The sequence below is a fragment of the Camelus dromedarius genome, chromosome 34 (genome assembly GCF_036321535.1).
Source record: "Camelus dromedarius isolate mCamDro1 chromosome 34, mCamDro1.pat, whole genome shotgun sequence".
NCBI classification, from domain to species: domain Eukaryota; kingdom Metazoa; phylum Chordata; class Mammalia; order Artiodactyla; family Camelidae; genus Camelus; species Camelus dromedarius.
Window position 1 is genome coordinate 3,198,650 of NC_087469.1, and position 17,667 is coordinate 3,216,316.

Here is a 17,667-nt window from a genome sequence, read left to right on the forward strand (position 1 = left end):
TCTAACTAAAACGCTTCTTCGTTATAATGAGGGACCCCAGCTGTCTTCCCCCAGAGCTCCACTGTGGGGGGGGCGAAGGGCATGCGTTCCCCACCTTTAAGACAGAGGCTATCACGAAAGCTGATTCATAGTCTAGGTATACTTCAACTCCGGAATTCAGTTTCTCTCTCAGCTCTCTGCAGGATTTCATGTTGGCCGACTGTCTGAAGATCCCTCTTGTGAGGGGTCCTTTCTTATTAAGGAAGAAAAGCATATCCTACGGGGAAACAAAGGAAACAAAAATCAAAATGGCACTTGACGCAGAAGGAGCCGGAGAACACACCGCTGCCCTCCCCGGCTGCCAGGGGCCGGGGCTGCCCGGTGGGAGGCACTGAAGGGCTGGGGCTGGACAGGCTGCCAGAGGATTAAAGTCACTTTGTGTGTGTGTGTGTGTGTGTGTGTGTGTGTGTGTGTGTGTGTGTGTCTAAATCTATTTTCTCCCATTTGTTCTTGCTACATTTCAACACTTGCTTTCATGTGACTGTCCTTTTTCAGCGATCCAATAGTCACTTCAAGGTACCTGTTACCTCGTCTCCCTCCTGTCTCACTATTCTTTGCCCACTGTTCTCTAACATGAAATCTTGTCCCCAGACATGGAAATGTTCTTGCCTAACTCATCCTCCACTTGCTTGTCTTGCTTTTCATGCGACTTTACACTTCATCCTACTTCCTGTGTTGACTTCTTTTAAAATCAGCCTCCAAAATCATCGCCTCCAGGAAGCTTTCTCTGTCCCATTCCATTCCAATCAGTCTTTCATTTTGCTTCCTTTCCAGCTGCACATCCTATGCTTGCAGAGGAGGAACAAGTGGGTGTTGGAGACATGCAACCCACAGGACCTGAGACCTAGTTACAGCTCAGGCTTGCTGTGTGTGACTTTCAGTAACTTTGAGGGGTTTTTTTGGGGGGGGAGTGGGGCTTTAATTTGTAAAGTAGGAATGATGGAGATGGTGATGGTGATGATGACGATGGTGACAACTACCCTCTAAATCTGTTGTGAAAGACAAGCGATAAAGTGACTAGACTAGCATCTGGTACTCACAGACACACAGCAGAGCATGAAGTGCCAGGCATCCGGGACGGTGCCTGAAGGGTACTGGACACTCAAAAAATGCTGCTTGACAGGGTTCATTTACTACCTTCACTGAAGACCATACACACTCAGTGGCTTTCACCTGATCTGTTGTACATAAAAAGGTAACTAAATGCCAGAGGATGTATCTTCATGCCTAAACACTTAGAATACTAATAAAAAGTATGAGGTTTAGTTCCTGCTGCTAAGGTGACTAAAAGAGTCATGTTCTGAACAACACAGGGTTCAAGAAAGGATGTGAGAGGAATGTGGGGATAAAGTGCGATCTCCGTTCATGGAGCAGACAGACTCTAGTTGATCTGAGCAGGTTCACGCTGCTCCTTCCTGCCGCCAGCAGACGAGACCATCTCTCCCCATCACATCTGCCTTATGATGCTGCAATAGTTTAGTCAAGATTTGTATTCTTTGAAGTAATAGTAAAGGTTCTTAGCCAAAGCCATGAGTGTCCACAAATTTTCCATTTGGGGTATATTTTCCCTCCGGAGCTCACCTTTCCTGTTAAGTGTTACAGACCAAAACAAGACTTACCAAGATAGGTTTGGGTAGATTGTCGTTCTCACAGATATCTGGCAAAGACACTCCGAAGAGCAGTCCCGGCATCGGAGACGTTGGTGACACGGGCTGGTTGTCCAGGTGGGTGCTCGAGCCCCGCCAGAAGGCCCAGTTAATGATAGATCTTCTTCTTTTAAACGTCTTCTGACCTGAATCAAGGAAGAAGTGAGATTATTAGCAAAACTAATTTAATTCACTTAATCTTATTTCTATAGTTTCCATTTTATAGTATGCTCAGCACCACGGCTCAGCAATTTATAAGGTAAGGAAACATTAAACGCTTGGGTTATTCCCCCCCCCCCCCCATTTTGGGGACATCACTGATCTATGTGCTTGAATTCTGGTACCAAATTTTCAAAGGTGAAAGAAGGGCTCCCCCTTTACTGAACTTACAGCACAAAGCATTTCATACCAACACACAGGCCATTTTAAAGAGGAGACTAAGTGAACAAAAAAGCTGAAGATCAAATTAGACCACAACTCAATAATGAGAAAAAGAAAGGAAGAAGGAGGAGGAAAAGGAGAGAGAAGGAGAGGGGAAAGGGGAGAAGGGAGAGGAGGAGGAGGAGGAAAAGGGGAGGGAGGAGACCTGGGGGAAGGGGAGGAGGCGTCGCTATGAAGGTGCTCTCTGAGAACAAGAACGCTCCGCTACCTGATGCCCCACTCTGCTGTCGAGCACAGAGGCAGGAAGCTAATGCTCTGCGTTCCCCCCGTTTCTCTCCAACTGCAGACTTTTCATGTATCTTTTTGGTTTCTGACTTTAAAAAGTATGTTTAAGGCAGCATGGATGGATGAAAACATGAGTGAGACTCACCCTTGCCACGGTAAAGTTTATAATCTTACGGGGGGACAAGACTGGTGATGGGTGGGTGGGTGGGGAGCAAGTATATTAATAAATAAAACGTCCTAAGGGAGGAACAAGGCACCAGAGGCGTTCAGAAGAACCATGAAGCACATCCGCCTCCCCGTCAGGAGAGAGGGAGCGGTCCTGCAGGCACCTGCATTGGATGGGAATTTTGAATCAACACGATTTCAACAGGTAGAGGATCCAGCATCATCCCTCATGTCTAGTAAGTAATCAATAAATCATTCTCGAACAGTAATTGAACTGAGCAGACATTTAGGTGGAAAAAGACAGCAGGAACAAAAGAGGCAGGAGAAAGGTCAGCAGTGAATCACGGTTTTGTGAGATCATAGTTCTAAAACAGTTCTGATGTCATCTGCATCTAATTTTAAGACAAAAAATGGATGGATCTGCACAGGACCTGAAACCTAAAAAGACAGCTCTTTAGGGTCCTTTTTGACCTTTCTGCCACCTACACCCCCTGGCCTAAACAAATACACACAGGTAACAGCTATAAACTCCAGGCAACACTTAAAGATACAAGAGCTGACCTGAAGACACTAAAGAGTGACCAAAGGAAGGCACAGAGTGGAGGTAACAGTTTTACACCTGGGAAGAAGGGAATGGCATGGCGCTGGGTGAGTTCCCCCTTTTTACAGCTTCTTCCATGAGCACAGGCCCCAGGGTGGCAGGGGTGACTAAAATTTGGAGAGAAACCTGTTCTCTTGCTGGTTTGAAAAAACTAGAGAGAATGGAGATGGAGGTGACCACAGCAGCTGGTGGGTGAAGGGGGAGCCCCAGGAAGGAGCAGACAGACTAGTGGGAGCCCCAACCCAAATAATGGGCATGAATTCTGCCCAAGCCTCTGGCTGACCCCCGAAGCCTGCGTTGCGTGGGGCAGATGCGAAACAGCTCTTGAGGGGAATGGGCCCCCAGGTGGCGCCCACATAGAGTCTGACTACATTTTTCACCAGGGACAGTGCATGAAACTGGTCGTCACGCTCTGGCTGTGAGGCCCTGACAGCCAACCATGCTGCCAGAGATGGTGCTTTACCCCTCAGCTCTCTCTGACCACGGGGCACGAAGGGGACGATCTCGGGCCAGGGCACCGAGGAGACGATTCCGGGGGGGGACACCTAGGAGAACATTCAGGGGGGGACACGAAGGAGATGATTCCGGGGGTGGGGGGGGCATGGTCGGCAGTGCCCGGTGCTCATTTCAATCAAGTGTTTCATACTGTTTATTTCCTCAGCATAACCAACATAAACCAAATACTGAAAAAGCCACATCATGGGAAGATAATCAAATAGGAAACATTTTACTGAACAGCATCTAGACCATCATCCACCCATGGCTTCCTCAGGATACAGGAAGTGCATCATAAATGCTCATACACCCAGGTGTAGAGGTCTTTGTTTCAGGAGTCAGGAGCCCAGCTAGACTCCCGCTTCAGACATTTATTTGTGTAAGTTACTTATCCTGCTTCTTCATTTTAAAATGAGAACACCACCTACAGCTCACAGCCTCACTGAATTAAGTAGGATAATGTTTGAAAAGTGTTACTTTGCCTGGGGCATAGGCCCACAGCAGCCTTGAACAGAGCTGCCAAGACACTAATCTCCTCCCCAGAAAGAGGACCTCCTCCCCACATCCATTCTCCACTTGTTTAACAGCCTTCGGGAAGTGTGCGGACAGGAAGGAATACCAGATTCTGGTTAACTAAAGCACTTTCTTCCTGTCCTGACATCCCCAACTCGCACCATCTTAAAGAACAGGAAAGGAAGCTGAACCCATTCTTAAATACAGGACAGGGTTCCTGGGTGCCAGCAATGCCAATCTGTGCAAATGTTTGTTGAGTATGTATGTTTACAAATGATGAGTAGTTGTACTCAGTCCAGTTTCCTCACATTTAATCTGGTTTCATTATTTCTAAAACTATCGGATTTATTTGATTTTTTTTTTTTAGCTTTCATACACTTCTTAGGAAGAATGCTCTATCATAAAGTTATATGCCCAGCTATCCTATGAGTGCAGACAGAGGATAAAGCAGAAATTGAGTCCTGAACTTTATTATAAATACTTTCAGCTGCAGCCATGTCTTTTACTACGTACAACACTCAATTTTAGAGCTCACGTTCCCTCTGGGACTGAGAGAAAAAAAATCTCATTAAAGTTTACTTTCTTGCAGAGCTTTAATGCACAGCTCTTACTTTCCAAATGTCAAAGACTGATGAAAAGACATGCAATTGCTATAAAAACTGTAAGGGAGATGTAAATGCAGGGCCGGTGGGATTCAGGAAAGCCTAGCATCCCAGACAGCCCCGACAAGGTCCAAGCTGGCGTTTCTCCATGCTTCAATTAGGGAGCTGAATATTAAAAAGTATAATTCTCAGAAGTCTGTCCTCATAGATTGTTAAAGAATAATCACAACAAAAAACCCTTTAATGAGAGATTTTAGCAAGATGGTGACATAGGAAGATCCTGAACTCACCTCCTCCCACGCACACACCATATCTACAGCTACCTATGCGACAGTTTTCTCTGGAAGAAAACCTAAAAACTGGCAGAGAGACTGTCACATTGGGCAAATGAGAGGGAAGTGGCTAGAAAAGGCTGAGACAATCTCACCATAAACCCCACCCCTGGTGCAACAACCTACAGTTGTGAGGGAACTTAAAATCTCCTCAAAACCTGGACCTTCTCCAGAAGGAGTGAAAGGTTTGTACCCCACATAGGTCACCCCAACTTTTAAGGTCTGGCACCTGAGAGACAAGCCCCTAAAACATCTCACTTTGAAGGCCAAGAGAGCTCACGCCCAGGAGATCTGTGGTCCGTGGTGGACTGGGGAACAGTTCTTAGAGCACTTGTGTGCACGCTACCCACCCCAGGGCTCAGGGCAGAAGCAGTTCTTTCCAAATCACTGACTTTATGTTAAAAAGACATTTCCTAATTTTAAGGCACTGGTCTGAGGGGCAGGGCCGCTGGGATACCCCCCGGAATATACAATGGAAAAAGGACAGTCTCTTCAAAAGTGATGTGGGTTCATTTCTGGGCTCTCTATTCTGTTCCACTGATCCAGATGTCTGTTCTTGTACCAATACCATGCTGTTTTGATTACTGTAGCTCTGGAGTATTGTCTGAAGTCTGGGAGGGTTATTCCTCCAGCCTCCTTCTTTTTCTTCAGTAATGCTTTGACAATTCTAGGTCTTTTGTGATTCTGTATAAATTTTATTATGATTTGTTCTAGTGGAAAAATTGGACAGTAGTAAGTGAAAAATGAAGCTGGACCACACCATAACACAAAAATTAATTGAAAATGGATCAGATGTGACTATAAGACCTGCAATCATAAAACTCCTAGAAGGAAACATGGGGGTAAATTACTTGACACTGGTCTTAGCAATAAGTTTTTTTTTTTTTTTTGCATTTGACACCAAAAATGAAAAGCAGCAAAAGAAAAAAATGAAGGAGTACATCAAACTAAAAAGCTTCTGCACAGCAAAGGAACCCATCAACAAAATGAAAAATCAACCTACTTCAGTAAGTTGACGGGAGAAAGTATTTGCAAATCACATATCTGATAAGGGGTTAACGTCTAAAATGTATAAAGAACTCATATAACTCAATAGCAAAAACAAAACAAAACAAAACAAAACAAAAAACCAATTAAAAATAGGCAGAGGATTTGAAGTGACTTTTTCCAAGAAACATATAAAGATGGCAACCAGGCACATGAAAAGATGCTCAACATCACTAATTCTCAGGGAAATGCAAATCAAAACCACAATGAGATAGAAACTCACACCTGTTAGAATGGCTATTATCAGCAGGACACAAATGACAAGTGTTGGTGAGGATGTGGAGAAAGGGGACCCTCACGCACTGTTGGTGGGAATGCAACTTGGGGCAGCCGCTATGGGAAACAGCATGGGGGCTTCTCCAAAAAGTAAAAATAGTGCAGCCATATGACACAGCAATTCCACTGCTGGGTATTTATCAAAAGAAAACAAAAACACTACTTTGACATTTAATGACATTTAGTGATCAAGTAATGTCAAGCTACTTTCACACTTTTCTCACCGTCTAAAGTCAAAACAAGAAGCAAGATCTCCATTCCCATAAAAAAAACTGCAGCAGTTGTATTTTCTGAGCTCAAACTACACGTCTAGCAGTATTTACCTGCCTCAATGTAAGTGCAAAGGATATTTCTACATTTGAAAATCCTTTAACCTGTGCAAAGAGGAATTTCATGTTTCAAAAGCCTTTCACTTCTACCTAACTTTCAAGTGGAAGTGATTACTATGCAATGAAACGACATGCCAAAAGGCAAATATCAAAAGAAGAATCTAACAAAATTCTACAAATGTCTCTGAAGAGAGAAACATGCTCCATTAAAATTGTACACTTGTAGCATGGTATCTCAGTATTTGGCAGTACCTACTTGTGTGAAAAGGTATTTTCAAAGATGATGAAATACATAAAACCTAATTATGTATCAGAACACTTTCCAATCAATGGTGACAATTGGAATACTAACTTTGCACTTCAATTAAGCGAAATGTTATTCCCCCAAAACAATCCAATTCCTCTCATTAGTAGATCTGTACTACACAAAATTGTACTCTATTACTATGTGTCGAATGTCCTCGATAAAAAAATTTGTTAAAATTTGCTTTTCCTCTTGTTATTTAAGTACCTGTGTAATACCGTCAATTCTGTCTCTTGATCTGCGAATTTTACTATCTGGCCCTTTACAGAAAAAGTCTATTGAGCCCTGGTCTAAGTCAGTGGTTTCCAAAGCAGTTGTTCATCAAAATCTTGGGTATTAAAAAAATACAAAACTGGTTCGCTTGTTAAATTTTCAGTTTCACAGGTAGGTTGCCACCATGGGTCTGTAGTCACTCCATTCCCTTAGCGTGAATCATCTTACAGCTGCAACCAATATCATCCTAACTTCCAACAGAGAGACACAGAGGACTAACACAAAGAGGATGCCTACAGTCTAATTAAGCAAGCTGTTGACAAAGTTGGGTAAAACTCTTAGGATTCTTGACCCCTGATTGTTTTGGTCAAGTCAGTTAAAATAAATTTATTTTACTGACAAGGGACCCAGAGAAATCATTTTGAACAACATGGGTATAAAGATAGAAGAGTAAAACACCATTTTCCTCAGCTTAGTTATAAAGGCGACATTCCCTTTGTGTCTTCAATGAGTACCAGCAACAGACCTGTCAATAAAATAATTCATTCAACAAATATTTATTGAGTTCAATTTATATATGCAGACACTGTTTCAGGTGCTGAAAACATAGCAGTGAACAAAACAGACTCAACTCTTTGCCTTCATGGAGCTCATGTTTCAGGGGATGGAAAACTGTAATATCTCCATAACACCCCAAAGATGTGAGTAAACAGCCTTAGAGTTCAAAAACTCACTTTAACTCTGTGGGAGAGAGAAGGACTGGTGCAAATGCAGGGTCAGTTTTTATCGCTGGTGTTGGCAGGATGAAGGAGTCCTGACCAGTGATTTCAATAAAGTATAAAGTTTGAGGCTAGTTCATCAACCGAAAGAGACAGGGCTGGACATGCATGTGTGTGGAGATGAGCATAAAACAGTGGCCACTGTCCATGGGGTATCCCAGTTTGTTCAGGTTTACAGAAGCAGCTCCAAACATTCAGCATCAATTTTCGGCTTTCCCCCCGCCCCCAACTCACACTTTTTGATATGATACATATGCTTTTATTTCTATACAATCTTACTTTCAGACTGAGGGTTTAAAGCTCAAACACGGGTTAGGGTAATTAATGATGGTCCTCCTATGTTGAACACCACTTTTTATCACTCTGGAGTCTTTATTATGGGGAGGGTAACAGATGGCTATGTTCCCAGGGAATTCAGATTAGCTTAGCAGGCTAAGGAGAGATTTCTGTGGAAGTTACCTTCATCTTCACATAATTATCAGTACCAGGATCCAGGTAGGGCACCAGTGTCTCCTGACACCCATCATTGACGGCCTTCTTTTAATAATGTGATCATTTAGGGGGAACACACAATGCAATGCATTACAGTACAAAGAAGGCATTGAAGCACCTGCCGCACTGCCTGGTGCCTTTGACTCTGCAGTGGGCATAAGGTTAAAGGGGGAAGGACAGTGAAGAAAGAAAGAACAGACTGTACCACAACCAGCCGCTGATTACCCATCAGTCACTCCTACCACTGATTTATTAACCCATCTTCTAAAGCTCCATCTTTCCTTTCAAAACACAGAAAACTCAAAAGAAAAAAAATACCTCATCTGGCTGGAAGTTTGGGTCTTTGCCTGTATAAAGGCAAAGAACTTTGAAAACTTTGTTTTCAGGAATGAAAAGTTTTGCTAAAAAAAGGCTCTCATGAAAGAGGGAGAAAACTCACCACCCAGTTGTTGGGCCACAGCCACCTGGCTGGGCTTCAAGATGAAGTGGCACTGCATCTCTTGGGGCAGCTGTTCCATGAAGAAGGGCTCTTGGAGGTTGGAAGTTGTGGGGGAGTCCTCTGACTCCTGCATCAGGAATGCCATGTCTCGGAGGTGACTCATTGTAATCCCGTAGGGGAATTCATGTCCTACACAGAGAAAAATCTAAATGTAGACTTCAGGCTGACTGGCACTGTGTCAGTATGAGCATGTGTGCTACAGACTGGAATGTCCTGCAATTTGCTCCTGGGACTTTTGGTATAAAGAATCCTTTTGTTGACTGAGCGATCGCCATGCACACTCTTACAGTTGGAGACCACTGTGTAATGCAGGTGGCCCCACCAAAGTAGTTTTTTTTGGGGGTGGGTAGAGAGGAGAAACAAAGGGAAAAAAGTCTTTAAAGAATATCTTGTTTGGGAATGCACAGCTTAGTTTGTGAGTTGCATCATGTTGACTTTTCCTATGATCACATCTGAGAATACCGAAAGGCATTCTAGTTTCTCCTTTGACACTTCCTACCTCTGTAAATCTTCAGCAAATCCCTGACCTCTCTCAGCCTTAAATCCATGATTTAAAATATTTATCCTACCCATCACACACTATTATAAGGATCAAATAAGTAAAATTCAGTGGTTAATAGTATTTAAATACAAAGGGCAAATAACTATATATTTCAAAGATCACTATTATTACTATTATTCAGTACAAGATATCTGCCTGAAAGAAGACATTTTATACTCTTTATTAGTTATACACAATTGAGTTACTCAAGGGCTGGCTTGTCTGACTTACGCTTCCCTCCCACCACGCCACTCTGAGGCCGTTATTCACAGGCAATAGTTAGAAGGAAGACTGCAGGGTATGAGAGACACAAAAACAAGATTCAAAGAGGAATTTCCAAACTAGAAAAACTAAACCCTGGACACCTGACTGCAATATCAGTTTTTGCTCTTTAGTACGCTGAGTAATTTCATTTTCTCAATTCTTAAGTACCATTGTGCTGTAGATTTGTTTACTTTTTAAGTACAGAGAGTAAGGTCTCTTCCATTCCAGACTTATCACTGAATCTAATTCAGTGAACTTTTCCTTTTCATCTGGCATAGGCATACAGTGTCAATGTTTCATTGATATTAAGTACTATAGCAACTTTCAGGGACTAAGGCAGAAAAATAAAAAAGACTTCTATGACAGCAATAAAACAAAATTGATTTACCAAAATAGCCAGTAGCTAATCCACAACTGAAATTTGCAAGGTGCAGTAAAATATATAATGGAGAATTGCTGCTAAGTAACAACCATGTCCCATATCCTATGGTTTTTTTGTTTTTTGTTTTTTTTAAAGTGAGAGTTAGAAATGAAGCTTCATGTTGTTTTAAGCCTGAAAGTTACTATCTACATAATTTTAATTAAATTAATGTATTTTATTAAAACAACTATTTTAAGTACTTATTTGACTTTTCATCACAGCTTTAATTGTTGCTCATTGACTTTTACACAAATGACAACATTAAGAAATAAACAGGAAATGCAGGGAATTTTGTCCTCAGCTATGTGCATGATGGCTTGCTTTAAAGCTTGAGAATATACATTTCATAGAAAAGTTTGGATTTAGATTATTCAGATCACTTGAAACCTGAATTACACTGTAGTGATCTCACAGGTAAATGAAAGGATTACATGAGATAACTCATGTGATATGCTTTGCATAATTCTAGGCAGATAGCAAGCATTTAAAAATTATTATCAGAAATTGTCATATCATCAATATCATCATCTCAAGATTTGCTCCAGATGCCGTCCCTTATTTTAATTGCCCTATTTCCATTAACTATACTGAAGGACTTCACTGATCAAGAAATTTTTTTTACCTAAGTGATTTAAATAAGGTGAGATGTGACCTATTTACCAGTAATTCCTCAAAACAGATGCTGGGAAATTTGGCTGGAGAAACAGCAAAGTAGTTAGTTGGTAAGGTAGTACTTATTGCTAAATAAGTCAATAAAGATTTTTAGGAATCTAAATGGCTTAATTTCATTTTCTTTTTTGATGCCTAGCAAAGATCTGGGTACAGGGCAGGTGTTAAATACTCACTGATAGGTTAAGAGGCATTACTGGATCATAGAAGGTTTTCTATAGAGGCAAATGGTAGGAAAAGGAAAGGAGATTCAAGAACTAAATATGAAAAATAAATATACAGGGAAAACGGAATTCCAGCACATCTTGCTTTCTCTTAGAAAGAAAGTTTTAAAAGGTTTGACAAAACAGTTCTGTTTGCAAAGTGAAAAAAAAAAAAAAGGAAAATTAACATTTCGCTTCCCCTCTACACCACTAGTTGCTTGAATGAAGAGCTATCATTTATCTGCACATAGGACATACTTGATATATGTATTTATTAAATGAATATTACACGGGATTTATTATTTAATAGTATTTAAATTTAGGACCATATGACCAATTCTCTGAGACATTTACAACTATAATTAAAACACAATCCATCTTATATTTTCACAGAAACTTACCAATAAGTTGGTATGGTGCCTCCTCTCTGCCCGAATACACCCATAAGCGGTATTCTCTCTCAGAGCCCTTGGAGATAAAAGAATTAACAATCATTCTCTCACATTTGGTAACTGAACAAAGACATATATTTTGACAAATCTATGTTTTGCAAAAACATAGGGCCAATATAAATACTTTCATGGTTCATGGGGGTGATATGGTTTTTGAAGGTGGCAATGCTGATTCCTACAACCCATCTCTCCTCTAGCCCCTAACAGAGGATTCAGAAATCTTGCCCTTTTCCCCTAGTGATGACGAGGGATCCATGAACTTCAGTGGAATCAGGCTCTCAGTATTATAAATAGGGTAGCCCACAGAATGTGAAATCACATACATGCCCTTTTGTAAAGCAAAAAGACAAAAAAACAAACAAACAAAAAAACCCCCAAACCCTTCCTGGTTTACTAAAAGATCAATCTATCTTACTTAGAGTCCTGACTTCTGTTAGGTCTCTGCACTATTAGCAAATACTAGAATTAATCTCCAATGTGCCCCTGCAAAGACAGCCTTGTTACCCAGAAAACCACAACACTGCTGTGTCTGTGATGAAAAAGTAAAATCTCAAAGGCTGATTATTAACTCAGCTGCTTCTGAGTGGAAAGAAAAGACTGACCAAGGGGCTTTGAGGAGACAGGTAGTTGGCACAGTGTACACTGGCTTTATTTTGGGCAAGTCCAGTCCTGGGGACAGAAAGGACAAGAATTCTGTCTAGAGAATAGGCCCAGTTATGGGAAACAATGAAACCGTTCACTGGCAGAATTACAACCCAGTAATACTAAAAATCCCATTTGAAAGAAATAATACCAAATTATACAGACTTTGCTGTATCCTCTAGAACAGGATAAAGCAAAAATGTTTAAAATGAAGCCAGAACAGAATGGCAATATTTAATATTCTTGCCTTCATCTTCTGATTAAAAATCATGACCCTGACCTTATAATGAAGGGAACTGGCTAGGAGATTATCCTGCCAAGTCCCCTCCCCTACTTTGTCACTTCCTTTTCTATTCTCTAGTCAAACATTTTTATTGCAAACAGGAAGAGCAATCTAGTAAAAATCCTTTCTTTTCATGTAGGGTAGTGTACACATTAATAATTCCTTAGAGCAGTATAACCAGAGAGACTCAATTCCTAATTATACACTGAATAGAAATACTTTTGGTGTGATGAGACTGATCACTTATCCAAAAGAAAAGCATAAATAAGAAAGTGAGTCATGTCATTAATTAACCTCCCTTCCTTCCCCTCAAACTACTCACTCTCTTCCAATGTATAACTCTATAGGCTTAGAAATCAATGCAGAGGGGTCTGCTTTACTCAGCGCATATATACTTAATTGTATCTTAAATATATTACTAAGTTGAATTAAAATAAATCAGATATCTTATTCTAAATTTTGGTTCTTTCTTAAGGGCTTAATGATAGCAATGTGTACAAGCAAATCAAAATACTTAAGACTATGACATATCTTAAATACATGTCATGTCACATCATAGTAACACCATGTCTTCATATTTATAGAGAATCTCATGCAAGAAATGGTATTGTCCAAGTGTTTCCTTTAGCATCCATCCTTTTGAAAGGCATTCCCTTCAATACGAGGACCCACTGTGTGGTGTTGATACACCGGTAAGGAGGAGATGGGACTCTCCAATGCTCTTTCCCTACCTCATCCACAAACATTCCAATCTTCTCCGCTAATAAAATTTTTAAAAACTCACCATTGAACATGAAAAGCAATAAGTGGAAGCTAAAAGCTGAACAGGGAAAGTGTGGTGTGCATACTAAAGATCTTTAAATCCATGATCTAATTCAAAGCTTATTTTTTAATTTACCAGTTCATCAGAGGTACCATCCTTCTCATCCTCTGAACCTGTAGCCAGTGAATGTGGTTTCTAGCTATATATTCTTTTTACTAAAAGTATTTATTCTTAGCATAGGGAACATAATTTTAAGATTGCATATATTTGTTTTACAAAGAATATTTATATCCAAGACTGTGAAAGTGGAATCAAAAGTGGAGAAAGGATCAAAAGAAAAAAAAAGGTGATAAAGAGAATTCAGAAACAACTTAGTTCCATTTAAGTTGCAGTGGGTTTTAAAATAAGGCAGTGATAAGTCCACAAAAACTTTCTGGGAGGAGAACAAAACTTCCATATCCTTGCAAAGATTAAGGCAGTCAAAGGAGTCTGAAGAACATCTGGATCAATGACCAAGTGTGCCTGCTTTCCTGGATTTACATTGTATTTCAGTGTAGAAACACAACCAGTGTTGGTGATAAAGTTACATTAGATACTCCATGATAACTCTGGTGGGAGGAAAGTCTCTGTTTTGTAAAATACAGATGGAGTCAGAAGACTCAGGAAAAATTTTGGTCAATAAGTGGTGAAGACTCTAGAAAAAAATCATTCACCAGAGATAAAGAAGAAAACCAGGAGGATTCTGTCATCCTAAGGAGGTCATCAGTCTGCTGCTGCTCAGGCGGTAAATAAAAGAAAGATGAAACTGCATCCAAACACCTAATTTTGAGCTCTGTTGAGGCATTCTTTGCTTGATATCCCATTCTCATGAGCAAGCGTTCAAAGCGAGTTCCTGTTTTCTGTAAAACCTGTTTTCCTTCAACATTGGATCCCAGAATTCCAATCGTGTCCACTGCTACACCAGTCATGGTGGGGTCCTGACTTTATATCATTTCAAAGACTTTTTCCACAAAAAAGGATAACGTTCACAGACCTGTTGAGGGCTATCTATCCATGATAGCCAGGTTTCCAAAAAACTTCACTAATCCTGGCAAATAGAAGCTAGCGAAAGGGTCTGTATCGGCCCCCACAATTATGTTAGAAATCTGATCAATTACTCCTTCCTGAGCAAGGTACTGTCGTCCATGATGAGTACATGCCAGTGATGTCACCATCTCTATACAGGTGGCTCTGACCAGCACATCCTCACCAGTCAGTTCCTTAAGGAGCTGGGTTACCAAGCCACTAGTGGTACAGTAGTTTAAAGATTCTGGGGACACAGAAGAAATCTCCACAATTAGCTCATACACCCTGTATCGAACAATGTCATTTGTTTTCATTACACTTTTCAAATCATCCAGCAGATTACTTTCAAAGAAAGCCTCCAGGCCAGCTCGGGTCAGTGACATTCTTGACAGGGATTTAATGGCCGCTTTAGCTACAGATAGATTCTCTCCACCAATACAACAAACGATTTGTTTTAGCAATTCAGCATTATTTAGAATCTCAGTAACAGCATCAGAATTTTCAACAATTCTTCCAACCTGGGACAGAGTAAGGAGTTTTACAGAATCATTGGGATGAGTCAGTCCCCTCTGCAGGTCACTCCTGAAGTTCCGGGCCACGTGAACTGGCTCCAAAGCTTGGAGCAACCTCTCCAGGATGGATACACACAAAGCAGTCTGTTCCCAGGGGTTCTCGCTGAGCAGGCGGAAAAGCGGGCCTAGGCGCAGTTCCGCCGCTTGCTCGCGGAGCTCGCTGAGCGGCACCGACTGCAGCGGTGGCTGCAGAGCGCGGAGCTCCTCCAGCGGCGCTTCCAGCCGCGAGACCTCCCTCAGCAGCGGCAGCGCCTGCGCTGCCATCATGTCCCCTCCCGCCGGGGCTCGCCTGTCTGCCCGCCCTGCTCGCGGCTCCCGGCGCGCTTCTCTGAGCATCGCGAGTAGCTATATATTCTTTATGTAAAAATCCTAGAGTAAATCCTTCAGAATTCAGCATCCTAAGACTGAATTGAATTTTGGGATAATAAAGAGAATAATAGATACCAAAGAAGAACTAAGAGAGGAAACAGGGAAAGAATAGTCATACAATGACAAGAGGGGAATGGGGAAGGAGGTTGAAATTTTCTTATTAAGAATCTTATACAAAAAAAAAAAAATCCCCTAACTGTACAAGAATAGAGCATATAAAACACCATATAAAAAATAAACTCAAAATGGATTAAGACCTAAATGTGAGACCAGATACCATAAACTCCTAGAAGAGAACATAGGCAGAACACTCTTTGACATAAATCACAGCAATATTTTTTTGATCCATCTCCTAAAATGAAGGAAATAAAAGCAAAAATGAACAAATGGGACCAATTAAATTTAAAAGCTTTTGTGCAGTAAAGGAAAACATTGAGAAAACAAAAAATCAACCTACAGAATAGGAGAAGATATTTGCAAATGATATGATTGACAAGGGGTTAAATCAAAATATGTAAACAGCTCATACAACATAGTATCAAAAAAACAAAAACAAAAATAAAAACAAACAGTCCAATCCAACAATGGGCAGAAGACCTGAAAAGACATATTTCCAAAGAAGACATACAGATGGCTAGCTAATAGGCAGATGTAAAGATGTTCAGCATTACTAATTATTAGAGAAATGCAAATAAAAACAATAATGAGAAATTACCTAATACTTGTCAGAATGGCTATGATCAAAAAGTCAACATTGTGAAATGACTATAACTCAATAAAAACTATTTTTAAAAAAAGTCTATGAATAAAAAATGTTCTTGAGGTGTGGAGGAAAGGGAATACTTGCACACTGTTGGTGGGGATGTAAATTAGTGCAGCCACTGTGGAAAACAGTTTAGCGGTTCCTCAAAAAACTAATATGATCCAGCAGTTCCACTCCTGGGATATATAGATATCCAAAGAAAACAAAAACACTAATTTTAAAAGATACATGCACCCCAATGTTCATAGCAGCATTACTTATGGTAGAAAGGTATTGAAGCAATCCAAGTGTCTATCAACAGATAAAATGAATAGAGTACGTGGGGTGTGTGTGTGTGTGTGTGTGTGTGTGTGTGTGTGTATAATGAGATATTATTCAGCCATAAAATAAGAATGAAAGCTTTGCTATTTGCGACAACATGGATAGACCTGGGGGATATTATGCCTATGAAATAAGTCAGAGAGAGAAAGACAAAACTGTACAATATCACTTATATGTGGAAATTTAGAAAATAAAACAAACATATGGGTCTAACAAAATAGAAACACAGGTACAGAGACAAACTAATGTTGCTAATGAGGAGATGGGCAGGGAGAAGGGCAAGACAGGTGAAGGCAATCAAGAGGTGCAAATACTGGGCATAAAATGAGCAAGACACATGGGTGCAGCGTACAGCACAGGGAGTGCGGCCAGTATTTTATAGTAACACCAAATGGGATATAATCCGCAAAAACATCAAATCATCATATTTTATACCTGAAACTAATATAATGTTGTAAGTCAACTATAGCTCAATTTACAACAAACAAAACCCTCAAAAAGAATAAAAAAAATCTACTGTCCCTATTTTCTACATTTTTGGGGACAAAACAGGACTTTAGTATCTCTAGTAATCAGCTGTCTTATGATGGAAGGGATAATATTTACATGAATCTAAAGTATCAAAGTTTGTTTTTAATTAAGAATGTCTAGCAGAGTAACTTACAGTTATCCCTAGCATTGGTAGGGCCGCGTTGATAACGTCATTTGTAGTATCTGTATTTGTTACTGTTACAGTTTTAGACTGTAGGAAAAAAAAAACAAATAAAAAACACAGCTATAAATACAGAATTTTAAAACAGGTGCACAAATAATTATCATCAAATGGTTATCTACAGGCAAATCTTAATTTAAAGTGTTTAAAGAGTAGAGCACATGGCCTAAGTAGAACACAAACCCTTGATTATAATTTATTTTCATTCTATTATATATGATGCCTTTTAATACAGCATCTCTTTCTCTTAAAATAAAGAATATGTGGCTCACAGAATATAAGACCTTAAGCCAGACAGAAAAAGGATAAAATATTTCAGAGAGATTACATGAATCACCCTCCCAACCAAAAGAAAAAAAAATCAGTGAGGCTGATCATCCAGCCCATGACTATTTCCATAATGCAGCATGTTAGTAAAGAAGGGACTGAGCTGGATTAATTCCTATTTCTTCTTGTGTACCATTTTCAGTGTGGGTTTTTATTTCTTTGCATGGTAAAAAGTCAGTTTATGTAAAATCAGAATTAGAACTGGTTACAAAAGACATTTCACATTTAGACTTAAAAAGCCCCACTGTTTATTGAGCACTTTCTCTATGTCAGGCACTGCGGCTACCGGGATCTTCATTTCT

General features: G+C 40.3%; 1 protein-coding gene and 1 pseudogene across 1 annotated transcript in view; both read right to left on the reverse strand.

The window, feature by feature from the left end:
- ARHGAP20 (Rho GTPase activating protein 20) overlaps window positions 1–17,667 on the reverse strand; it is a 70,341-nt gene that overhangs the window by 13,922 nt on the left and 38,752 nt on the right. Inside the window, exons 7-11 of the mRNA XM_064482029.1 lie at window positions 16,991–17,068; window positions 11,498–11,564; window positions 8,939–9,127; window positions 1,659–1,831; window positions 95–256 (exon numbers count right to left, since the gene is read on the reverse strand). Coding sequence (XP_064338099.1) covers window positions 95–256; window positions 1,659–1,831; window positions 8,939–9,127; window positions 11,498–11,564; window positions 16,991–17,068 — 669 coding nt within the window. The remainder of the gene's footprint in view (window positions 1–94; window positions 257–1,658; window positions 1,832–8,938; window positions 9,128–11,497; window positions 11,565–16,990; window positions 17,069–17,667) is intronic.
- Window positions 13,320–15,520, reverse strand: LOC116150234 (26S proteasome non-ATPase regulatory subunit 5-like; annotated as a pseudogene).